Source organism: Cryptomeria japonica, chromosome 1, assembly GCF_030272615.1.
Source record: "Cryptomeria japonica chromosome 1, Sugi_1.0, whole genome shotgun sequence".
Lineage (NCBI taxonomy): Eukaryota > Viridiplantae > Streptophyta > Pinopsida > Cupressales > Cupressaceae > Cryptomeria > Cryptomeria japonica.
The window spans coordinates 312,500,940-312,527,770 of record NC_081405.1 but is presented as its reverse complement, the minus strand read 5'-3'; the positions used below and the strand labels follow the sequence as shown (position 1 = coordinate 312,527,770).

The following is a 26,831-nucleotide window of genomic DNA, read 5'->3' as shown; positions in this document are numbered from 1 at the left end:
ACAGCCCATGATTCCTTTTGCTGGCAGCCCATCGAATCCACCCCTTCGTGCCAGCATATAGAATAGGTAGGAACTCATGAAAAAGGACTGAGACCTGTTCTACTGCAGGTTCTTCAATTGTTCGTGCAAGTAGTGGCTGATCAATCTAGCTCAGTCGATCAGTGTATTAGAATTCATGATCTCGCCAATGTAGAAGAACATCACCGAGTGTGAGCATCCCATTACTCTGCTCATCATCTTTATCATGTCCACATATTCCTACTTGAACTCGAAGATTGTGAGAGTTTTGGGCATCTTGGAAACGTGTACTCTAGGCTTCAGCAACCATTGCTTGTTGATCAAATCCGCACATTTGGCGGGGCCTGCTTCATAGACTGCTTGAGCTCCGCTGCTGGTCCTGTACGTCATGGAGTAATGTGAAGGGATTCCGAAGGCTTCGCCAATTGCTTCTGGAGTCAAAGTTGCCAGTAACTTGCCGTCTGGCATTGAGATTGTCTTCTGCTCCAGATTGTAATGTGCTGCACATTCCAAGACTAGATCTGGGCATTGAATGGCGGGAGGAAAGCCAGCTGCTGCAACTATTCCACTTCTCACAATTTTGACAGCTATCGGAGATGGATTGTGCCCTGCAATTCCGAACATTCTTATCTTGAATGCTGCCCAGTTGAACGTGCCGAAGTTGGTATCACTAATCTCTTCCCATCTTGAATTCAACCGACAATGGGGAAGAAAACCCTTCATCTCTGCTTTGATCATTGCCTGCCTGGAGATAGTAGCTGTCCTGCTAGGTTCCGCCATCTTGGGAATACTTCAAAATGATGAAATAGAGACTAAGTATAAAAAAAATTTCACTTCTTCACTCTTCCTTTCCTGAATCTTGAACATGGAAAATGAAATGTTTTTCCCAACTTATATAGAATTCTCAAGAGGCATCAAATTAGTAATTGCATTTATGGCACGTCATACTCTCCTTAATCACTATGACATGCAAGGCAGTTTCCCATGCGTGTGAGTTTCAAAATTTAGAACCTTCCTTAAATGCTCGCAGTCATGCGTCATACTTGGAAGATTCCTCCTGCCAACTCGTTGATTTCACACTTTCCAATTTTGGAGAGAGATTGCAGGATCTTTCTCGGGATTTGCTCAATTCCACTCCGACTTGTCATCTCGCTCTGTCGAAGGAATTTTCCTGGCTTTTCTCCATATCCCTATTTTTTAGGGATCTTCCTAAATTTTAGGAGTCAGGTTCATTGGATGGGGAATTTCGTCCTGATTCGGAATCTATAAAAATTTCTATATTTGGCCGGGGTTTGATGTCTAAAAATAGCATATTTGAAAATTTGCCCGAGGGGAATTTCTGTTTTTATCCTTCCTTGACTCCTTGGACTCCGTGCCTTAGGCGAAATTTTCAATTTTTCTGCTTGGGTGAAATTTTGCCATGCCAAGGATTCATGAATTTTCCACTTGTGAATGCCTTCATGGATTCAGCGCCCCAGAGTAGACCTGGGCGCATTTTGGCTCTGTCCATGGAGAGGCGGAATATTGCACTTGTGAATTCATCCTTGGTTTCAGCGCCCCAGACTTGACCTGGGCGCATTTTGCACATGTCCACGGAGAGGTGGAAAATTCCACTTGTGAATGTCTTCTTGATTTCATCGCCCCAAACCTGACCTGGGCGCATTTTGCATATGTCCATGGAGAGGTGGAAAATTCCACTTGTGAATGTCTTCTTGATTTCAGCGCCCCAGACCTGACCTGGGCGCATTTTGCATATGTCCATGGAGAGGCGGAAAATTGTACTTGTGAATTCATCCTTGGTTTTGGCACCCCAGACCTAACCTGGGCGCATTTTGGTCATGTCCATGCAGAGGCGGAATTTCCTGCTTGTGAATGACTTCCAAACTTAGAATATTTTGACCTTCCACTTCAGGGATGATTCTTCAAATTTAGCTATTTTAGACCCCTGTCTGTCTGCTTTCAACTTTCCAGATTTAGAAGTGATTGTGCCTGTTGACTCTCCGTTGTCTGCTAGCCTGATCCTGCCACAAATAGACTTTCCCAAAATAGAAACTTTCCAAAATGTCAGAGTTAGAGCCCAAGACAGGGCGCAAGATGACTTACTAAAAATAGAAATTTACTAAAAATAGGAATTGCTAAAAATAGTAATTTTGATTTTTGGCAAAATGGCGACATTTTAGGACTCGGAAAAATCCCTAAAAAATAGGGACTTTCTAAAAATCGAAAGTTACTCCGTTTGGGCTCAAATTTTGCTGGGAGGTCCCCTGAAGGGTCCCGACTCCAGTCGTATGCTTAGTTTTTCCGAAACCCTAACAGGAACCCCTAAAATCTAGGACATAAGGCAAAACCCTAGAAAAAGGACAAAACAGGCCCTAGACCTCACAGAATTTGCTTGACAGGGAAGCAGATTAACCCCAACTGACTCCCAAACACCCGTAACGTGGAGAGATTGAAGAGATTGCCACTAACACACACAAAAATGAAAGCCAAACGACCAAAAGGGCCTAAAAGCAAAGGGGGGTCCCTATCTGGGATGGGGTGATGTGTGATTAGGTCACAACAGGACCACCAAAGATCGTTGATGGCATGCAGATGAAGAGGGATTCTTAACAAGATCGGTTTCTTGATTCACATGAAACTTCAAATGAAAACCAAATGTTCAATCTTAATGATGTCCAAAACCATGCAATCAAGCACAATCAAATTTTTGTGGTTAATCTTCCTAGAAGACCACATGATGATGGAAGAAGTATACCATGGGAGGCTATGGAACAAAATTTCAGAGATAATGCTTTTCTTTTCTTTTCAAACAACCATATTATGATTCCATTTATATTATTACAAGTAGATTGGAGAGAAATTTTAAGCAAAATTTGGAGCAGTGCTCACTTGGTGACTCTTAGGAAGGTAACTTCAGCTAATAAAATGATCAACTTTCTCATCTTTGCTGAAATTTTTCAGTTTTGCAGCAGTTGTTCCTCTTTTCAGAGTGCTGATTTTGCAAAAATCAGACTGTAATTTGCTGGTTTCAGATCTGAACGGCTCCAATTTTATGCATTTTCCGACCATTCAGTCACTTGAAAAGGTTAGCTCATGGTTTCAGATGAAGGGAATGACTATTTCAACTAACCACGTTCTGTGTTGGATAAGAGTTCAGCACCAAACAGTTTTTTTTCTTAGCTTCAACTTGCATTTATGGTTAGGACAACAGATCATCATACAATTATAACCATTATCTTGGAGTGCAAGAAGTTAAAAAGGGAGAGTTAACATTAATTATCTCAACTTTATCCAAACGGTGCAGTGGAATCATGGTTATGATGAGCAAATTTTCAAGGAGTTAATTAAAATCTTGCAAAGATTTGTTGCTCTTCCTGCAGAGAGAATGAATGAGGTTTTATTTGATGGTGTATTGTAGCAAAGAACATCAGGCAAAAGAAATTACAAACCTCCTCAATTTGTTTGGGATCCTGGAAGCACGTTGACAAATCAGAATTGATTAGTTGTTTGAGATTGGCTATTGCTTGAGGGCAAGCACTCTAGGAAGGGAGGATTGTAAAGTCCCACATTTTGGCAATATTGTTTCGTGACCTTTTGACAAGTTTTCGAGTTTTCTCGTAAGCTTTTAGGTGAGTTGAGGAGAACACCAAAGAGCTTGGAGAGCATGGTTCAATTTTTGGCAATGAACCCAGTTGACAGTAGGACTCCTATGACACTTTTAGAAGTGTTTCTGGACTCCTAGGGTGTTCTTCAAACTTCTCGGAAAGCATGTCTATTTTCAGTGAGTCATTTGGTTGGCTCTGACCATCATCCTACATCTTTAATATCATCCCACTATTATCAAAGTTTGAGACAGAAAAAGTTTCAATGATTTTCGCAACTTGGGTGAGTTATTGAATTAGTAATTAATATTTCACTAATGTTGCCTAATGTTAAGAAGTAATTAAAGGACAACTTAGTGTAATGGCTCATGGGAAAGGTAATATAGTGTTTTAAAAACTTTGCAAATGAAATGTCATTATTATTTCAAAAAGATCAATATGAGGGAAAAGAAACTATTATAGTTTTTAAATTACAATTTCCCTCCAAAAAGGCTATAAAAGGAGGCGTTGGAGCTCATTTGTGGATATGTTGTTGATGAACGATATCGTTATGTTGTTGGATTGAACCTATGGCTCTTCCGCATTCTTCTAAAGATGAAAACTCTCTTAAAAATTCCAGTTTTGAGTTTTAAAGATAATCCCTAACTATTCTAATGTGGTTTCATTCAGAGGCCACCATTGTATTGCAAGTTGAAGATACCTTTGGAGTTGCAGAAATGAAAATATTCACAATGTTTTGAGGACTGAATTATTATGAAATTGATGGGTTTGTTGGTAGCTATTCATTTTGGGAAACTGTATGCAAGTAATTTACAGTATTTTGATTTCATATTGTGAGTTCTATGAGCAGGTCATACCCTTGCAGACAAGCCGTACCACTTCCAGCTGGGCTGTACTGTTGTTGCTGCAAATATCAAGGGAATTACAAATGATTTTAAGTTACCCATCTAGTCGTACAAGGCCCTTTAGATAGCCATACCATTGATTTGGAGAGTCTTTTAAGATTCATAGGGATCGTACCTCTCATTGTTGTCTGTAGTAGTACCATGTCATACGAGAAGCATTTGATCTTATTGGGCTATGTGCATAGGATTGTGACTTGCTTTCTCCTTGTTAGTTAACATTGAGATCACTCCAATCTTCCTCAAGGCCCTTCGCACTGAAGTTTGGAGGTTTTGAGGGTGCTAAGCATTTATGTACTTGCTGTCCTATTATAACAACAATAAATATGTTGTGTAACAGACCTGCCCTTGTCTGAAATCATTTCCAGATTTGCTTATCCTTCATCTAAGGTGATTTGGAATGAGTTTTGGGAGCTGTTGTTGAAGTTATATCAAAGAAACGAGACTCGGACTCGGACCCGGGACTCAAAGTCAGACTCGGCTTCAGACTCGGCTGGACTCGGGAAAGTGAAAAACTCAAGAAATTTAGAGATTTTTAAAGATTTAAAACTTGTTTCATGCACCCTTTATTGAATACACCTTAAAGACACAATAACATCATCAAACTCGACTCATTTGCTTACATACACAAGTATACATCAATCACATAAGCATAAATGCAAATTATAGCTGAAGCAAATAACAAACATAGATATATAAATATTGTCAAATGTATACAATATTACAAAACTCATGGAATTAAAAATCCATGTCATCATATGATCATCATCAAATGTTCCACACAAATACCAAAGGTAAATACAACTACAAGCCTATGGCTCAGAGGAGTGTGCACCCTCTCGCCCCGGCCCCCTGTGAAGGCGTTTAAGGTAGGTCATGGATGATTCGGCAGCCATAGTCGCTCCCCGTGACACCATGCCATGCTCACCAACATCAAGAACATCTGTGTCACTATCACTATCTCCTGTCTTTGCTCATGCTCTCTGCTCCTCCTCTGCCATGGCTACAGCCTCAGCCTCTATATCTCCCTAGTCGATCCAATTAGTGTCATCATCACTAAAGATAGCTGCAGGATCTGTCTGACTCTCATCAGCCCACTCTGCTTCAGGATCAACCTCATCTAGAATGATAGGAGAGATGTCAACTAATGCATTCTTTCTCATTCTCTGGTGAAGGTTGTAGTGAACAAAGACGAGATCATTCATCTTATCCACAAATAATGTATTGCGCCTCTTGGAGTGTATGTGCTCAAGCATACTCCAATTGCGCTCACAACCAGATGCGCTACATGGTTGGCTCAAGATGCGAATGGCCAACTTCTGAATATTTGGTGTCATTGGGCCAAAAAAGCTCCACCAATGATCTGAGTTTGAAATGAGATAAATAAATAAAATCAGTCTCACTCATGAACTCATTTAACTTCTGAATATTTGGTGTCAACTCCTGTTGAGGGCTACGTCCCAGCAAGTTCAGACCTGGGGTTTACGTCCCAGACCAAAATCACTCTTCCAGAGCAATTCCCAAATTCGCAAGTTTCAAAATGATCAAAGATGCTATCAATTAGGTTTTCATCTCCTTATAACTCCTTTCCCTTTGCAAGTCAAACCCTAAAGAATAATAAAGCTTGCGCTTTATAATTAAAGTGACACTTTCCCAATTATGGCATCAAACTATAGAAAAATATCACTTTATTGCAAATAAATAGCTTCAAGCATCCAAAAAGACTCCGGGAGGTGAGAATCATGTAGCAAAGTTCAAGACCTTTCCAACGAGCTATAACACAGACATATCAAACCAGATGAAGCCAAAAACCCCTTATTACTCCGAAATGGCAATATACATAGCCTTATTTTAATTTATTTAATCGCTAACTTAGGAAATATTTAAATATATTAAAATATTTCCATAGATCCAATAATAGCCCAAAATAACCAACCAAACATGAATCTGACTTCGTCACCTATCTGTGACTGATGTCGGACAAGATGGGCCAACTGGCAGTCCCATCCCTGAAATCTAGGCATACTCCTAGAAACTAGGAAACACACCCAATCTTCCTGAAACTGAAACCATGGTATGGTCCCGTGGAACCTCAAATATGGAAACTGCCACAATCTCCTAAAAAGTAGGGAATCGCCCTAAAAAGTAGGAACCTCTCTCCAAACACCTGTAACTGCTCAAAAGGATCCTGCTCTACTCCTTGGTCCCCTAGGTGGTCATTCAGTCAACTACCAGTTCTCCCTAAAAAATAGGAACTGTCATCTGAAGGACCAAAATGGCTCACAGAGCCCCTGCAAAGCTTCATGACCCTCAGAATGAGTCCCCTAACCATGTCATTGACCTACGGGAACTCGAATGGTAGGTCAACCCCTGCTCATCTCATGTCACCTAGAAAAGGGGACATTACATCCTACCATCTTTGGCGACAGGACGAGAGAAGGTCTCCCCTTGTGCATCTGAGAACAACTGTAGCTCTCGAATAAGCTCTATCTGAGTAGTACCAGCAGGTCCCATCTTCTCCATGATCGAGTATAGCCCATTAAGGACCTCCACATCAACCTTGAAAGAAGGGATAAAATGGAATGCCGGATTCAGATAATAGGCTGCTGTTGTTAGATCCCAGAGACAACTGAGAGGGGGGGGGGTTGAATCAGTTGTCCAATAAATTCAACCAAAAATAACTTAACCAAAACTTAATGCTTAATACCGGTAAACCAAATACCAGTGTTTTGCATAAGTCTTTGTCTTGCCGGTGAACATAACCAAAGTTCTCCAAGTGCTGATAAGTGTTGACAAGTAATGACAGGTGTTGACATCAATGACAAAACCATATCAACATATCCAAAATACCAACGATCTCCCCCTTTGGCATTGATGGCAACACAAGATGGAAAAACCATCAAAGTGCCAAAACAGAAATGCCAAAAACCAAAAACCAACAATCTCCCAAAGAGATCATTAACCAAAAAAAAAATGCATAATATCTCTCCTCAAAGGATAAAGTCTCTCCCCCTAGGAATAATATGTGTTATCCATGTGTTTTTCCATATCAATCTCTCCCCCTTTGACATCAAATGCCAAAGCAATACAAAACCAAATACAAAATACCAACTACTCCCCCTGAGAAGTAGCTCTCCTCATCAAAGCCGGAATAAAAGATTTCTCTATTAATTCATGTCGGTTGATGACAAACATCAACTGTCTAAGTCTCTACCGGTGGGGGTAGGACTCCAAGTTGCTCTCTGAGATACTCAAATGTTTCCTTAGGCAAAGGCTTAGTAAAAATATCTACAATCTGCTCTTTAGTATTCACATAAACCAATTTCACTTCTTTTGCTTCAACATTCTCCTTTAGAAAGTTCAGTTTGATAGAAACATGTTTAATTTTAGAGTGAAGTACCGGGTTCTTTGATATATCAATTGCTGTTGTATTGTCACAATAAATAGTTATAGGTTCCTTGCAATTTACCTTTATGTCCTTCAACATTTGTTTGATCCATAATATCTGTGTACAGTTAGTTGTTGCTGCAACATATTCTGATTTTGCTGTTGATAAACTTGTACAACTCTGTTTCTTACTCAACCATGAAATTAGTCTGCTGCCAAGAAAAAATGCTCCATCGGTGGTGCTTTTTCTGTCACCCACATCTCCTGCCCAATTAGCATCTGTGTATGCACATAAGTCAAAGTTTTCATCTCTAGGATACCATAAACCAAGATTTGTAGTGCCTTGTAGGTATCGGAAAATCCTTTTTACTGTTGATTCATGATTTTCTTTAGGATTACTCTGAAATCTTGAAACAATACATACTGCATTCATAATATCAGGTCTTGTTTCTGTCAAATATAGTAAACCTCATATCATAGATTTGTATCTAGTCGGATTAACAGGTGTAGATTCATCCTTCAAAGATAATTTATCATTTGTAGTCATAGGTGTGCTTACCGGTTTACAATTCTCCATGCCAAATTTCTTTAGTAATTCCTTCGAGTACTTAAATTGACATAGGAATATACCTTTATCAGTCTGTGAAATCTGCAATCCTAAAAAGAATTTTATTTCTCCAATCATAGACATTTCAAATTCTTGTTGCATTTTGTTAGAAAAATCTTTACACAAACCATCTTCTCCTCCAAAGATTATATCATCAACAAAAACTTCAATAACCAAGATGTCATCATTAGTTACTTTGTAGTATAGATTGTTGTCTACATTACCTTTTGTGTAACCAAGCTTCAAAAGATATTTGTCCAATCTTGCATACCAAGCTCTAGGAGCTTGTTTCAATCCATATAAAGCTTTCCTTAACCTGCAAACCATGTCTTTATTATCTGTTAAAGAAAATCCATCAGGTTGCTCAATGTAAACTTCTTCTTCAAGATCTCCATTCAGAAATGCACATTTAACATCCATTTGATATACTTTATAGTTCTTGTGTGCTGCAAATCCCAATAAAAGTCTTACTGCCTCAATTCTAGCTATCGGTGCAAAGGTTTCATTGTAATCAATTCCTTCTTTCTGAGAATATCCCTTACACACCAATCTTGCTTTGTTTTTGATTACCATGCCATCTTCAAAAGTTTATTTCTGAAAACCCATTTAGTTCCAATTACATTTTTGTCTTTAAGTCGGGGAACTAATGACCAAGTGTTATTCCTTTCAATTTGTTCCAATTCATCTTCCATTGCTTTAATCCAATATTTATCTTCACATGCCTCATTAATTGATGTAGGTTCAATTTGAGAAATAAGACATACCTCTTCATTTTCCAATCTTCCTTTAGTCATAACTCCTTGGAATTTGTTCCCAATTATCTGATCTTCAGAATGATTCAATCTTACATACTGGGGTGTTTTTGCTTGCTGTTGTTCTTCAGTGACTGTTGAATCTCCAGATGATGTCAGTGTAACTAGATCACCATTCTGTACTGGTGTATTCATAATAGGTTCATTTGTGATTATCTCAATTGCCAGTTCAGAGTCTGTGTACCTTGAATTTCCTCTAAACTATTCATCAATCTTCACATTTGCACTCACAACAATTTTCTGCAATCTCTTGTTAAAACATCTATATGCCTTGCTCTTAGATGAATAACCAAGAAATATTCCTTCATCACTTCTAGGATCAAATTTGTCAATATACTCATCTCTTCTAATATAGCATTTACTTCCAAATATTCTGAAATATTTAAGAGGAGTATTACCAAACCATAGTTCATGTGGGGTCTTACCGGTTTCTCCTCTGATGTGAACTCTGTTGAATGTATAAACTGCTATATTGACCGCTTCTCTCCAGTATAAATGAGGTAGATTTTCTTCTGATATCATACTTCTGGTTGCATCCAAGATAGTTCTGTTTTTCCTTTCTACAACTCCATTCTGCTGGGGTGTCCGGGGTGCTGACAACTGTCTTCTGATCCCGTTCACTTCACAGAATGCATTAAATTCCTTAGATGTGAACTCACCTCCTTGATCTGATCTCAAACATTTGATTTTCTGGCCGGTTTCATTTTCTACCATCACCTTGAATAGTTTGAATTTCCCAAATGCTTCAGATTTTTCTCTGAGAAAAGTAACCCAACACATTCTAGAATAGTCATCAATGATTAGCATAAAATATCTATCTCCTTGTATACTTCTAGTTCTTGCTGGACCACATAAATCAGTATGAATTAAATCAAGAACATTGTTAGACTTCTCCGGAATACTCTTGAAAAATGCTCTAACTTGCTTTCCAAATTGACATTCCTTACATACCGGATTGTGAGGTTTAACAATCTTAGGTAAATCTCTAACTGCCTTAGTAGTACTGATTTTCACAATGCAATCAAAATTTACATGACAAAGTCTTTTATGCCAACTTTCATCAATATGTGCAATCAAACATGCTTTCTCATTGTTGTTCAAATGAAAGATATTACCTCTAGTCTGATTACCGATTGCAATTTCTAAACCAGTTCTGTTTAAGATTTTGCATTTACCATTCTTGAATTGTAACTGAAATCATTTCTCAACTAATTGACCAACACTCAAAAGATTATGCTTCAGACCTTCAACATAGTAAACATTATCAATATTGCGCTTACCATCAAAAGATATAGTGCCTTTTTCTTTGATCAAACAAGCTTTATCATCTCCAAATCTTACTAGACCTCCATTGTAATCCTGAAAGGTTAAGAATTTACTCTTATCTCCAGTCATATGATGTGAACATCCTTAATCAATAATCCATTCATCCTTATCTTCAACTTTAGCTGTCAAGGCTGCTCTACCGGTTGAACAGTAGGTGTCGGTTGATTTTCTGTTATAGAAACAAAAGCCCATCCATTGTCTGTTGGATCTTTGAATCAGAATCATCAGTGACTCCTTTATCAGCATAATAACAAGATTTGTCTCTATTCTTCTTAAACTTGTATTTCTGATAGTCAGAGTTAGGCTTATATGGTTTTTTAGCTTCTTCTCTTACTCTTGCACGTCTATCAGGACATCTAGATGTCATATGACCAATCTTATTGCAGTTAAAACATTTAAAGGGTGCTTTACCTTCATACTTACTTCCAATTAGACCATTAGGCATTTTCCTTGCAAATAGTGCTTCAAGTTCTTCAAGTTTTTCATTTTCTCTCCTGCTTTCTTCAAATTCTCTTGCATAGAAGGTTTTCCAATCAGATTTATCACGTGACGATGCTGCTGAAGTTGATGATGATGCTTTAAAGGCTAGATATGTCTTGATAGTAGTAACAAGACCAAATTCCTCAAGCTCAAAAGCTGAAAATTTTCCAACCAAAGTGTCTCTAGATACGGATGCATTAGGCATTGTTCTTAATTCATTTATAGCAGTAACTTTCATTTTATATGCCCGTGGCAAAGCTCTTAAAAATTTAGAAACAATCTCATCTTCACTTAAGGTTCCTCCACAACATTGTATACCCAAAACAATTTCATTTACTATTTCCATAAAAGCAGAAATTCTTTCATCTTCTTCCATTTTCAGACTTTCATACCTGACCCGGAAGCATTCAAGTTTTGCAATTTTGACTGTGGAATCTCCTTCATTCAATGTTTCCAGTTTGTCCCAAATAGCTTTAGCAGTAGATCTATCTGACAATCCCATGACTTGCTGATCAGACAATGCGCTCAAAAGTGCTTCTCTTGCTTTGCAATCATTTTCCTCATCTTTAGCCAAGTTAGGTGGATTAGGTTGACTTTGAGTAGGAGCAGTATAACCATTCTTTGTAACATCCCATATATCCTTTCCAATGCAATTCAAGTGTGTCTCCATCCTGATCTTCCATATGCCATAGTTAGTTCCATCAAGTTTCGGACTATCCTTCCTGAAATAGTTGGTAGACATTGGATCTCCTCAAGTTGTTAAACTTCTGCAAAAAGAGGATTAGGCTCTGATACCAATTGTTAGGTCCCGGAGACAACTGAGAGGGGGGGGGGGGGGGGGGGGCGCGTGAATCAGTTGTCCAATAAATTCAACCAAAAATAACTTAACCAAAACTTAATGCTTAATACCAGTAAACCAAATACCAGTGTTTTGCATAAGCCTTTGTCTTGCCGGTGAACATAACCAAAGTTCTCCAAGTGCTGATAAGTGTTGACAAGTAATGACAAGTGTTGACATCAATGACAAAACCATATCAACATATCCAAAATACCAACAGCTAGATGGATGGGCCTATGAAGCTGATGATGCCATCTCCTATCAATGATCTCCCAAATGGGACCATACTTGCTCATCTCCTCCATAGACGGATTTGATGCCCTCCTTCACCCTATCCATGCCCTCATATATGTAGCCCATTGCGGGGTTTTCTCCATCCGCAACTCGCAACAAAACCACCAAGGGTTTAACAAACTGGAAAATTGAAAATATTGTGTAATTTAGAAAAATGAGCAAATAAGAGAATATATATAATAAGTTATAAAACAAAAAGTTAAATTGTAGAATTTATAAAAAAATTACCTTCACTATCTCATCACAAGGGACCCAAAATTCTCGCTCATCAAAAATGCAGTCTGCCATATCTTTCCCTACAAGGGTGGCAACATAGGATGAGGAAGACCACTCCTCACCAACAATCATACGTCTCAAGAGCGACTTAGAGCTAAGCATGGACTGCAATGTGATGAAGTTTGTGGCAAATCTTGTGATTCCTAGACGAGCCAACTCCTTCTGCTCTGTGTATTGTCTCATAAGAGCCAACACCCATGAATGATTATATACAAATTTGCACACATTTCTCGCCATTTCTACACATCTCTTGACCCATGGGAGTTTTCCAATATCCTCCAACATGAGGTCAATGCAATGGGAAGCACATGGAGTCCAAACTATAGATGGGTGCATCTCCATCAATAGTCTACCTACAGCAACATAATTTGTTGCATTGTAATTAATGGAGGTACAAAATACTAATTAATTTGCAAACAAAATTAGTTTGTAATCAAAAGTTTACCCGCAGCAACATAATTTGCTGCATTGTCGGTCACCACCTGCACCACGTTCTCCTCACCCACCTCATCAATCACCTCCTCTATCTGCTCACATAGGTAGGTGGCATTCTTGCAATGGGCGGAGGCATCAATGGACTTGATAAAAACGGTGCCCCCTAAAATAAAATAAAAAAGCTAGATCAATGATCATTCAATAAACCATTAAATAAAAAATAAAAAATTAAAGACTAAATGAAACTAAAATTAATAAATCACCTGCGGAAGAAACAAGAAAATTAAGGAGAGTTCTATTTCTCCTATCCGTCCAACCATCAGTCATGATGGTGCAACCCTTAGTGCTCCATATCTGGCGTTGTTCATCTAATTCCTTCTTCACATCATTCACCAATTGAGACAAAATGGGTCCCCTCAAATCACACTAAGTAGGGGCTTTGAACCCCGCCCCGCATATGGCAAGCTTTTTGAGCTTCGGTCAGATCACCAAGGATTGAAATATATTTTCACTCAACCCAACCTTAACGCACGACAGAGATGATGGTTAGAACTAATCTCAGATTATGATTTTGAGATCAGCTACATCAAGGGTAAGGAAAACCGAGTGGCAGACACGCTAAGTCGTAGACGCCATATTAATGCCATCACTGCAATGCATACAGATTTCCAGAATCGTGTCCTACAATTGCTAGGAGGGGATAGATTTTACCAACAGGTAAAAGAGGCTTTACAAATAGATTTCTAGGATCCAAGATATGACGGTTCAAAAATTGAATCAGACGGACTTTTAAGATACCAAGGTAGGATGTATATACCTGAGTCCTCGGTGTTGAGAAAATTGGTGTTCAAAGAAGAGCACTCAGCACCTTACTCTGGACATCTGGGAGTAACTAAATTGCTTGCTGACATCAGACCCTTATATTTCTGGAAAGGAATGAAAAAGGACACCGCAAGGTTTGTGGCTAGCTGTTTTGAGTGCCAGCGACTTAAGGCTGAACATCAACACCCAGCAAGTTTGTTGCAACCTAATGCAGTACCCAACTGGAAATGGCAGATAATCAGCATGGACTTTGTCAAGGGATTGCCTATGTCCAGAAATAAGCATAATACCATTCTAGTGGTGGTAGATAGACTAACCAAAGTGGCTCATTTTATACCAGGCAACTTATCTGATGGGGCACATACTATAGCTTACAAATTCTTGCATGAGATATTTCGGTTGCATGGTATACCTGAAAAAATAATCTCTGATAGGGATGCCAGAATGACGTCCAGATTTTGGCATACTCTATTTTCAGCTTTAGGAACTCAGTTTAATATAAGCTCAGCCTATCACCCTGAAACCGATGGTCAGACGGAAAGAGTTAACCAGGTTTTAGAAGACCTTTTGAGAATGTATTGCATGGATCAACAGTACAAATGGGAGGAATACCTTCCATTGGTCGAATTTGCCTATAACAATTCATACCAATCATCCATTAAGATGGCAGCCTTCAAAGCACTATATGGAAGGAGGTGTAGAACTCCTATCAACTAGGATAAGCTAGAAGATAGGATAACCCTTGGTCCAGAAATGCTCTCAAAAATGGAAGAGCAAGTCAAGCTGATAAGAAAAAGATTAGCAGAAGCTAATGATCGGCAGAAAAGCTATGCAGATGCAAAGCGTACCCCCAGACAGTTTGTAGTGGGAGAGAAAGTGCTTCTACAGGTGAAACCGAACAAAAGTAGCATAAAATTTGGGAAGTCCTCCAAATTAGCTCCTCGATATGTTGGTCCTTTTGAAGTATTGGAAATTGTAAACCCAGTTGCCTACAGAATTGCTCTACCGCCAGCTCTTGCCCGGTTGCATGATGTATTTCATGTTTCCTATTTGAAAAAGTATGTTTCAGATTTTGCACATATGATTGATTGGAACTCTTTGCAGGTACAGGACCCAGGGGTGGTCATGATCGAGCCAATCAGGGTGCTCGAGGTACGTAAGCAGCGCTTACGTAATAGAGAAGTTACTCAGTGCATACGTAATAGAGAAGTTACTCAGTGCAAGGTCCAATGGGACCAGTACACTGAGGACAGTGCCACTTGGGAAGATTATAATGAAATCCATCAGCGATTTCCACACCTGTTTAATGTTTTTAATAGCTAAAACAAAACTTCTTTTGTTTCTTTAATACTAGTTAAACATTGTTATGTTCATAGTTGTTTTAAATGATACTTGAAAATCATCGAGGACGATGATTCACAAGGGGAAGGATATGTTACATCCCACTTGTGCCCTAGTAATTTTGTGTAGTATTTATGTCCAGATACATGTTAACCCTAGTGCATTTTTGATATACTCGTATGATGTATAATGTGCCTAGTTTTATGCTTTAAATGATGGATTTGTTCAAATAAATATACATATGTGAATAATGATAATTATGTTTTGTATGCAAAATTGATGTACTTTGATTTAGTAAATTGAGGAATTTCAGTTAGCAATATGATATCATGTTTCACTTTTATCACGATTATTAATTGTCCGAATTAGACAAGATTTGATCTAACCGATTTCCGTGGGCCAAGTGCATGCAGGAGACCATCGCCCTCCACAAAAGGAGGGAAAGTATCATCAGGTCGGGAGGTGAAAGGATGGGAGAATTCAATGCCATTTGAAAACCCTAGCCTAAGCCAGGTAAACCTAAGTTGATCTTGTCGGACCTCGATTAGCCAGTGCGTTAGGTAACCTGGTAGGTCAGTGCATAGAACCTAGGGTTTGTCGCTTGTAATAATTTATTAATTATAAATTATTTCTTTAAGCATTAATTAAGTTGACTGGACTAATGTTACTTTTATTATATAGATATTTATATTTATGTATATATATACGTCACAAATATATCCAATATGAGTATCTAGGTACGGTAGTACGTATATCTGGTCGTATGCGTACTACCACAGTCAGGTATTTGTAGGGGGTATAGGTCACATGTATATATATATATATATAAATATAAATAAATATGTAATTTTAAATTAAATTATAAATTGAATGGCAATGTTTATAAAAATTGCCCTCCTAAGTTGCTATGTGATTTGGCTAAGAATATATTATGGCAATAATAAGGAATATAAGTTTTAAAATAAACCATTAATTTATCGCCCCTCCTTGCACATGAATTTATCGGGCATAAAGGAGATGAAGGAAAGCAAAGCAAATTTTTTAAAAATAAAAAAATAAAAAGCATGTTGTATCGCACAACCTGAATATAGTCCTTATCGAGTATTTTGGAGAGGGACTTGATATTTATCGCTAAACTTCTTAACCTAAAAAAAAAAAAAAGAAGAAGAGGAAGGAAGATATTTGATTATGTTTTCGATTTCTGAAAGGAAGGGGAAGAAGATATTTTTCTCGGGAAGCCTTGCTGGAAGCGAGAAACGCGGAAGGCGTGAAAATGGAGCACGGGATTAACGTGACTCCATGAGGCGGTCTGAGAATTCCGCCTGGTATTAGGGCATAGCTTTGTGGATAACGTTTTTTGGGGAAATACTTAAGCAAAAAGGATCTCTCTCTCTCTCTCATATATTGTCATTCAACCTTGACAGCAGAGAAAGGTTTTGGGCTCGACATCTTCTTGTCTTTTGGCTGAGATTTTCTTGATATTGCTGGAGAACCTCCATCGCTGGTCTTCCTTAAAGGAAATAAGGGTTTCAGCAAAGACGATTTGGAAAAAGATTTCTTCTAGAAATCAGGTCATGATACCTTTTCCTAAACTCTGCAAATTTGTTCTTATTTCTGCCATTCATCTTGAATTTCGAGATTATAAAGGGATAAATGCAGTAAAATATCTGTTATATATATAATGCATGTGATTAAGTGTATTATTTGGACTTCCTGCGGTGATTGAAACCCTTCAGCATTATTATTATGAATGCATACGTTGTTATTTTCTGATAGAGTAAATAATTATTAGCAGGATGAAATACCATAAAATTTGTGTAGGGTTTGAGTAGTTATGAATGAAAATTTGAAAGAAGGTGTTTACATATATATTTGCATATATATATATAGGTATATATATATACAAATATGTATGTAAAGATGCCTACAATTCTGAAAATTCTATGTAAATTCTTTCAACTTGTTTGGAAAGAGAGGAAGAACTTAAGAACTTATACCTCAGTTGATGAGGGTTAATCTTGTGTAAAAAAATATGTACATACCTACATTCTGCAGTATTCTATGTCTAAAACAGAAAAAATATATACATACCTACATTCTGCAGTATTCTATGTCTAAAACAGAAAAAATATGTACATACCTACATTCTGCAGTATTCTATGTCTAAAACAGATTGTACACTGTTGGAAATATTTAGGATGGTAGGAGTAATGTCATTACTTCTTACCTGAATAACTAAGAAGCGTGTATTTACATGTAAGTATATATAAAATTAATTGTGGAAGTATAACCCTGTGAAGGCAATTTATTTTGAAGGTCAAGATGTCTTTATTATGATAATGCTGCTGTCATCTTTCTAAACAATGACGTTGATTCTTAGCAGCCTTGTTAGTATAACTGGAACTAAACAGCAAACTGCAAGCTTTTAAGGTGGATTCACATGCATACTGCAGTTAAATTACAGACTGGAATAAATCTTATCCTCAGAATCTCTGCCTTCATGAAATTTAAGTTATTGTGATACGAAGGTTAAGGCTATTGTGAAGTCTGTCCTAAATAAATTAAGTCGTAAACCGTAGACATCGTGATTACTCACTGTGCATGTGAAGGGTGGGTACACATGCACATAAGTATAAGTACTTGGGCATATATCGGCAAGTATGTGCCAGTGAGGTTATAACTGATAATATTTGACATATATGCAAAGGTAATTGTACTCACGTGTCCGTGTATACGTATCTTGGCATACACTAGTAAGTAATTACCGACATAATGGTGCAGATTTGTATCATTCTAAGGAAGAGAGTTCTTTTCCAAGTCAACCTTGAGAAGATTTGACACCTCAACCAAGCTTCCTGAACTTCTTAAACTAAGATGATTAGACAGCACTTAGATAAACTTGATTTATTAGATCAATCTCTCTAGTGTTAGGAAACTTACCCGTACCTATCCTAGGAAGGCAATGGGTGGAAGAGCGCAATTGTACATGACGCAGTAGCATCATCATCGGGTGGTTACTCCCAAGTGGCCGGACAACTTGATAACACTTGAAATACTTATACTATAACTATTGAACGCTAACCCAAGATGGTCCTTAGATTTACTTTTGAGTTCAGCTGAACTCCTTAACCCAGACCTTTGCCAAGAAGGGTGAGATCATTGATAGAGCGAAAACTCGTGCTTACAGTGTAAAACCTTGGCCAAGGTAGTGCTGCGTAATGCATGCACTAGTCTGATCTTTAGCACCAGATACACCCTTAGTCAAAGCGTCATATTAGTAGGGAGTTACCCTTAGTGTATGACCGACTAAGTGTGTAGGTCCTAACACCAAGTCTCAGATGGCATTGAGTTCTCGTATTCCTTTACCTCCCTGCGCAGGGCCGGGCCAGTCCAGAAGGATATGGCACGGGGGACTAGATAGTCCGTGGTTGGACGGAAAAGCGCCCTAATGATACTTTCCCTCCCCACCAGTATCATGACAGAGTTTGAAGTTCATAATTTAGCATCAGTTGAAAAGTACTCTCTAAACCCTATCTCTCTTTCATTTCATGCAAGTTAATTAGTTCTTAAATATTACATGTATGCTTAATTTTTAGTTCAATGTACTTAATCTTTCAGTTACCATTTTTCTTTTTCCTTTTTGAATTTCAAAAATATATATATACATATATCCATCTTGCTATGCTCATGTTAACAGCTATATTTGCAACGGTTAGATTATTTGAATGGTTATCTCTTTTAAAATTTTCAGCATGTTACAATAGAAGATAACTTTTCCAAAAGTAGAAAGTATGACTTGTGCAACAACATGTTAGACAAATGTCAAGTTGCTAAAAATGGTATGTTCCAAAAAAAAATCCCCCTAGATTTCAAACATTCAGCCTAAAGTTTAAGCCTTGAGATACTAGTGGTACCCCATGTCGACTATTCGTCACTGCTGGATTGACACTAGTGGTACCTAATGTCGGCTATTCGTCGCTGCTGAAATAACACTAATGGTACCCATTGTCGATTGTTCTTCACTGCTGAAATAACAATAAAATTGACTTCGTATTCCAACACATGTTGGGTGCTGTTTATTGATCACTAAGTATGCTACTTCATCCTAGTTCTCTGCTGGAGAAAGACATACAACAAATATGCTATTTTTGAAGGAATGGGAGAACTTTGGATGAAGAGACTAAGCTGTTTCAGTTGTATCAGAGTCAGACTTGTTCAGACCCTGTAATCAACAGCATACGTTTAGTTTTAGACCTGCAACAATCTTCCCAGTCATCCATTTGAGGTGTATTGTCATTACTTCCAAGCTGGTTGATTTATTATTGATTGCAGGTACTTGGGAAAGTGATTTCATCGGTGATACTTCGTGTTAGCACTTGTATCAAAACTTTATGACAATGATACATCATTGTTGATAAGTTTATGTTGAGATTGAATAATGTCAAAAATTAAAAAAAATTGAGGGTGGTTATTACAAGAAGCATTCACTAATGTACTCATGTAATTGGTTCAGTTGTCAATGTAAGCTTCACACTCTAAAATAAAGTGTCTTTTTTATTCAGGTGCCCAATTGCGCAAAGAATACAAACTCTATCATCTCATTTTTCTTTAGGCCTCTTCTACCTTCTCCTTTCACATCGAAGATGATGTGAACTAGTCCTCAATTGGCCTATGAGTACGTTTGCCCTCCAAAAGATATTAGCATTTTTATGTAAGCCTTTTGTTAGTTATCATTAGTGGGGTTATATTTATTAACTTAATATTTCTTCTTTGTCCTTCATCTACTTTTCTACATAGAACAAAAGTATTTATTTCTATGTTATTATTTGGGTACTCATTTGAGCGGATGGCTCTTTTCTTATCCACTTGAAATTTGGTTTAATCTTGCACATCTTTCTCTCGCTCAAGACTTCTTTGGTAACAACCTTAGGGAATCTATTTGCCTCAATCTGCTCAATTTTTTAAGATATTCTAGGAGACACGCCATGGAAATGGTCTCAATAAGGAAGGTACCTGTTTCAACTAGAAGAAATCTAGTAAGGCACTGAAACTTTGATTTTGAATTTGCTTGTGATCATGTGTTTTTAATTTCTTCCTCTTAATTCTGAATGCTGTTATCCCATATTTCTCATAGAAACAATTAAAAGCCAAAATAAAATTCACATAATTTTGCAGTCACGTAGCTCTGCCTCCCTGCTTCTATTTTGTAATTCATACTATTGCACAAAGCTTTTGGACCTTTCACTTGAGATTGTTCTCATTCATGTTTTCTAATTATTTTGAAACAAAAAATATATATATGAACGAATTTTCGCGGGAAGATTAATTCACCTTAAACTATTTTGTAGAGAGGGAAGAACATCATCAGCATGAACGTCAGTGCACCACACTTTGGAAGTAACAAAAACCTCCTCCCTACTTACAAGTCGGCTTTTCATGGCTTCATTGAGGGCATCTCCCAACCCAATTTGTGAGGTATAGAGGCTTGCAGAATCAAAATGTCTATAACCAATCTGCACTATAATTTCTTATATATTAGAAATGATATTCAAATTGTGTCCATGTGTTGTGAAGAGGAACGGGAAGAAGTTTAGCGTTACCTGAATAGCATAAAGAACCAACGATTTGAGCTGGTGAGAATCAATGGGCTCTGTAGCCATTCCCAATCCAATCACTGGCATCTTTGCTCCACTGTTCAGATGCAAGAAGTTGCCACTAGCGTGCATGCGTCCCACTGAGATTTTGGTACATTTGGAATTAGAGCTGTTCCTGAATTTGAAGTCATTCACTTGCTTTATAGGACTGGATATTCCTCGGCCAAATATTTCCATGGGTTTTTTCAAGAGGAATACGTTTGAAGTTCGGGGGAGGATCGGCTTAAATAGATAGCTAGTAAAAATGAGATTTTTGGTCACTTCGGTTTTGAGTGGAAAAAAAAACTGCTGACTTCAGGATTGCCAGAAATTTGTGCTTAATCCTGTTGTTTCCAATACGTTTATTAGAGGCTAACCAGAAACAGCACTATATACGGTGTCCAGGTTTGTACTGACCTTGCATAAAGAGTGAACTTGAATCTATAATTTTATTTTTATTTTATTTTTTTGGTAAAAGGTCAAGGTCATATTTTATTAATTTTGAACCCTGGTACAATCCAGCTCACTAGGGGCACCGGTAGGAAAGAGCTGGGTGGAGAAAACCTCCTCTCTTGCCCCAAAAATTCATAAGCCATAATACATATTATATTTTGAAATTCACATATTCTTTAGCCATTTATTGCTTGGCTATTTTGGAGATTACATATTCTTAGCCATTTATTGTTTGGCTATTCAATTACAGTCAACTTCTGCTTGTGAAGAATCTCAGTCCTTTAGCCTTCCTCCAATTTGCTCCTTGTTATGTCCCCTTAAAGGGGGTTGCCTAATCTCCTCCTTATCTCTGATGTTGTAGATTTGGTTATATTCCTTTCCCTGCATCTCAAAATAGCTAATACCCGAAAACCACAACCGCTAGACCAGAGGTTAGATGCTAATGAAACATTTCTAATATTAGCAAATCTTGGGTAAAAAAATTTGAAACCTGTCCTGTTTGGATATCTTTGTCTTATTCGGCCCTAAAACTCATGCGTAAGAGTTAGCTTAACTGCATATTAAATAGACAATCCATAGATTTTCGAAGATTATATTTATGTGTAGCTATGCATTCCTGCATGTATTCTATCTTTGCAAATGATATGAACATAACCAGATATATCAAAGATGTATTACCTTCTAAAAGTCCATTTTTCTATCCCTTTCTTTTATTAGGATTTATAATCGTTCTATATAACTATATCTTGCTACAGAAACATCTGATTATATTTATATGTAGCTATGTATTCCTGTATATAATCTTTCTTTGTGTATGAAATGAACATAGCCACATAGATTAAAGACATGTTCCCTCCTATAAGTCCATTCTTCCATCCCTTTCTCTTGCCAAGATTATATAAATATATATGCATATCTATATTTATAATTATTCTATATATATGTATCTTGAAGCAAAGAAAGAAAGACCAAAAGATTATCTCCAATAATAAGGTTCAGCATATCCCTATTATATATATACAGAGAAACCCTAACTGAAAATATGAGCACTATACTATGAACATCCTTAGCCTATATTCTCGGGGCTAACCGGTTCTGCGTTCACAGTGACTTATTCTGCTGCCAAGTAGTCTTCAAACCAGCCCTATTTAAGGGGAGGTTTCACCTGCATTAAATAACACAGAAAATCCACACTTCTCTTGATCTCCTCTTATCGAGCCCTGAATCTATCTCCCTCCCCGCGGATTAGAATGGGAAACCTGGGTACCGGCCTTGATTCCCATAACAGAATGTCATATTATCGAGGTCGCGGGATTGTAAGATTAGCATCTATATTATAAAGCACCCTGTCCAGTTCCCCTAAGATGGATGACCTGAAAACGTTTCTACACAGATTCCTCACAATGTCCTTGTTGTTTTCAAAATGCATGACTACTGCAAGAAACCTTGCGGGCATATCGTTGTTTGCCCTTGTTTTGTCCTCATTACAAATGTAATCCTCCCCCAACACCTTTTGTACTATATGACGATTTCATGGGGAAAGAGAATTACCTAGTTTAGCCATTTTTTGGAAATCTCTCCACAGAAAGCCATTTGTCTTTTTTCACTTCTGAGCCTAATGACAGTATCCATTATTTCTTGGGTTGCTAAGAAAAATGGGAAACACCAACTTTATATAACCAAGCATACTATAAATTGTGCAGGCAAATGTATCCATATATCTCTTCAATTCTACATTTCTTTAGTGTTTATTCCTTTCAGGTCTATCCATATTATCCTAAGACAGTTATCCCATTATATCCAGGGTGTTGATCTGAGTATCGTTGATACCATCTGCCCCTAGATTAGCTAACGCATCGGCCAATGAATTCGCTTCTCTAAAGATATGGTTTATAGTATAGTTAGTGAAATTCTTTAATAATTCCAGGGCTCTATCTAGAATGCCTTTCAATTTCCAGTTTGGCATTCCTTTTGTTCTGAGTGCATTTATTATGATTGTTGAGTCACCTTCTATCTCCAATTTAGGTATTTTTAGTTTTTTGCATAAATTCAACCCTTCTATAAGGCCTAATAGCTCAGCAATATTATTGGTGTTTTGTCCTAGATGGATGGATTTTGATGCTAAACACTTTCCACTATCTGTATGTATTATACATCCTACCCCTGCTGCTCCTGGATTTCCTCTAGAAGCTACATCGAAGTTTAATTTGAACCACCCTTGTTTTGGGGTCTGCCATTTACAATTTTTCCTTATCTCGGCTTTGTTTGTTTCCTCTTTCCCGGTGAAGGGAGGGATCTTAATTCCATTCCATTGTTTTCTGATAAAGTTATCCCAGTCTGTGAACGTTTTGTCGTTTAATGGTATGTTCATATTTTTGTTATTTGAAATTTCGGTTATAGAGGCTTCTATCTTTGTTATGAGTTTTTCTGCTGGCATCCCCACTTCCTGGAATACTCTTCTATTTCTTTCTTTCCAAATCTCCCATATTACTATAGCTGGGCTACAAATCCATAGGTTGTGAAAAAGACTATTTTTCTTGATAATCGGTCAGTGAGTGAACCATATCATTAAGGACGAGCTTATCACGCTTGACCATCCAAGTTGTGCCATTAACCAATACCAACATTTTTGTGTGTACTTACAGGTTGTAAAAATATGGTCACTTGTTTCCTCATCCTCCTTGCATAGGAAGCAGATTAAAGGTCCTTCATATCCCCTTCGTTTGAATTGTTCAGTCGTAAGGACTTTTCCTTGTATAGTTGCCCAAGCAAAGAAGCTTGCTTTCAGAAGACAAAATTTGTCCCAACAAAGTTTATTTGGAATGTAGTCTTTATTCACTTTCACTCTGCTATATAAGGCTCGGAAGCCATCTCTGTAGTTGTATTGTCCATCATTGGATCTTGACCAAATCAGTTTATCTTCCCCCTGCCTAAAGGTAATTAATCTGCTATTCAATATTTTTTGAATTTCCTGAAATTTATTTTCCGACATGTATGGTCTCATGTTTCTCCATTTCCATCCCATTGCTGAGGTTGGTTCAGGAATTATATAATCCTTTACATAGTACACCAAATTTCCTTTATTTGAGATTTGATTTTTGAGGTGTCTGTTAATTCGTCTAATGGAGGTTGATCCCCCCAAGAGTCTTCCCAGAACATGGCTAACTCCCCGTTATGAATGTCCCAAACCAGATACTTAGTTATAGGTGGGCGACATTCCTTCATGAAGTTCCATATTCTGGATCCTTTAAGTATCTCTTTTTCCCTAAATATTGCCTCCTTTTGATTGTTTGTTAGATACTTATTTCTAAGTATTCTGGCCCACTTCGCGTTATAAGATGTGTATGTCCTCCAGACTAACTTTGCCCCTAATGCTCGATTCTGCCATATGAGTTTCCTAACGCCTGTGCCCCCATCACATTTTTCTCTGCATACTTTGTCCCAAGATATTAATTTTATTTTGTTTTTATCTTATGTGCCTTGCTAGTAGAATTTCTTGATTATTTGGGATAAATTCTTATCTACTTCTACTAATAAAGGTATGCAGGATAATAGATGAGTGGGCATTGCTGCTAGGACTAATTTAATCAAGGTTAATCTACCTGCTCCAGTCAACCATAGACTTTTCCAGGATGATAACTTTTTCCTGAGTTTCTCAGTGAGATGTTCCCATAGTTTGCTGGACCTTGTGCCTTTGTCTATGGGTATTCCTAAATATGTACATGGCAATTGACCAATTTTGTATCCTAACCATTTAGCAATTTTGTTTTCTTCTTGTGTTGACATATTAAAGCAAAAAATTTCTGATTTCTCATCATTGATTAATTCTCCAGATGCCTTCCCATAAGATAGCAAAATTTTCTTTATTTCTTTGGCTTCTTGTAATTTTCCTTGTTCCAGTATCATTGTGTCATCTACAAATTGTTGGTGTGTGCATGGTTCTACCCCTCCTGTTATTTGCACTCCTTGTATCTTTCCATCCTTTCTTGCTGAACTAAATGCTCTTCCTAAGGCTCCAGACATTATAATGAATAGAAAGGGTGACAATGGATCTCCCTATCTTAAGCCCCTTGTTGCTTCAAAGAATCCTTCTGGTTTCCCATTTATTAACACTGAATACCTGGGGCTTGCTATACACTTATAGACCCAATTTATCCATTGTTTATTGAAACCAAAGGCTTTCATGCAACTACACAAGAAATACCAGTCCACTTTGTCATAAGCTTTCCTAATGTCTAGTTTTATTATCATGTTTGGTTGTCCCTGAGTTTGAATGGAATGAATAGCTCCCTGAACTATGATTATTCCATCTAAAATCGACCTGTTAGGAACAAAGCCTGTTTGTTCTTCTGAGATGATGGTTGGAAGAATCTTTTTTAGTCTGTTTGCCATGACTTTGGTAAGTAGTTTATATGTCATATTGCATAGAGAGATGGGCCTGAATTCTTCCCATTTTGTTGGATTTTCTTTCTTAGGGATTAATGCTAAGAAGGTGTTATTTATTTCTTTCAGGAAGTTCCCCGCATTTCTAGCTGATTCTAACACATCTGATACTTCATTCCCTATAATATGCCAACATTTTTGGTAGAAACCCACTGGGAATCCATCTAGACCAGGGGCCTTATCCCCTGAAAATTGTAGTAAAGCACTTTTTACTTCTTCCCTTGAGATTTTGGCATTCAACATCTTGTTATCCTCTCTTGAGACTAGCTTGGGTATATTCTTTAGTAATTCTTGATTATTTGTAAGATTAGAATATTCCCAATTATTGAGTAAATTTTTGAAGTATTGGATTGCCTCTTCTGCAATCCTATTATATTCTTTGATGTTTTGGCCTGCCTCATTAGTGATCTGTTTAATGTTGTTCGCCGCTCTCCTCAATTTAACACTATTATGGAAAAACTTTGTGTTTTTGTCCCCATCCTTTAGCCATGTTTCTCTAGATTTTTGTTTCCAATATATCTCCTCCTTGGCCAAAATATCTTCATATTCCCTTAGCAATTTCCTCTCTGTTTCATATGAGTCTTGGTTCATTCCATGCTGCATTACTTCTATATTCACTTTTTCCATTAACTCCTCTATTCTTAATTTTTCTTCGAAAATGTTCCTAAACCTTTCCTTATTCCAATTTAGCAATTTGTGTTTGATTTGTTTTAGCTTTGAGTTTAGGCAGAACATTTTGGATCCATGAAAATCCCCTTCAGACCACCACTTTTGCATATTAGGGAAAAAATCCTCATGCTTAAACCACATGAATTCAAATTTGAATGGTCTTCCAAAAGTTCTTTTTTCTCCAATCAGTTCTAACAGTACTAGATAATGATCTGAACCTGACCATGGAAGTACTGAAGCCTTCATCTCGGTTTTGAAGGAGATTAGGTCACCTTTGAAGAAGAATCTATCTAGTGTTTCAGCGATGTTGGAAAACCCAGTTCTCCTGTTATTCCATGTGTGTGTTCCTTTGTCTATTTTGATTTCCAATAGGTAGTTGTTATTTACCCACTCTATAAAGTCTTTTTGGGGCTGCCTTAATGTCCTTATTCCCCCATGCTTGTCTGCTTGGTGCAGAATGGTGTTAAAATCTCCTCCTATGATATAATGTTGT

At 37.5% G+C, this 26,831-nt stretch overlaps 1 protein-coding gene and 1 long non-coding RNA gene across 2 annotated transcripts in view; one reads left to right on the top strand and one right to left on the bottom strand.

Annotated features, from left to right (window-relative positions):
* The window catches only part of LOC131049702 (non-functional NADPH-dependent codeinone reductase 2), a 99,462-nt gene extending 78,275 nt beyond the window's left edge, over window positions 1–21,187 (bottom strand). The window contains exons 1-2 of the mRNA XM_057983759.2: window positions 20,741–21,187; window positions 20,472–20,653 (exon numbers count right to left, since the gene is read on the bottom strand). Coding sequence (XP_057839742.2) covers window positions 20,472–20,653; window positions 20,741–20,971 — 413 coding nt within the window. The 5' untranslated portion in view covers window positions 20,972–21,187. The remainder of the gene's footprint in view (window positions 1–20,471; window positions 20,654–20,740) is intronic.
* The window catches only part of LOC131874431 (uncharacterized), a 55,226-nt gene continuing 44,755 nt past the window's right edge, over window positions 16,361–26,831 (top strand). Inside the window, exon 1 of the long non-coding RNA XR_009371831.1 lies at window positions 16,361–16,711. This is a non-coding gene — a long non-coding RNA (uncharacterized LOC131874431). The remainder of the gene's footprint in view (window positions 16,712–26,831) is intronic.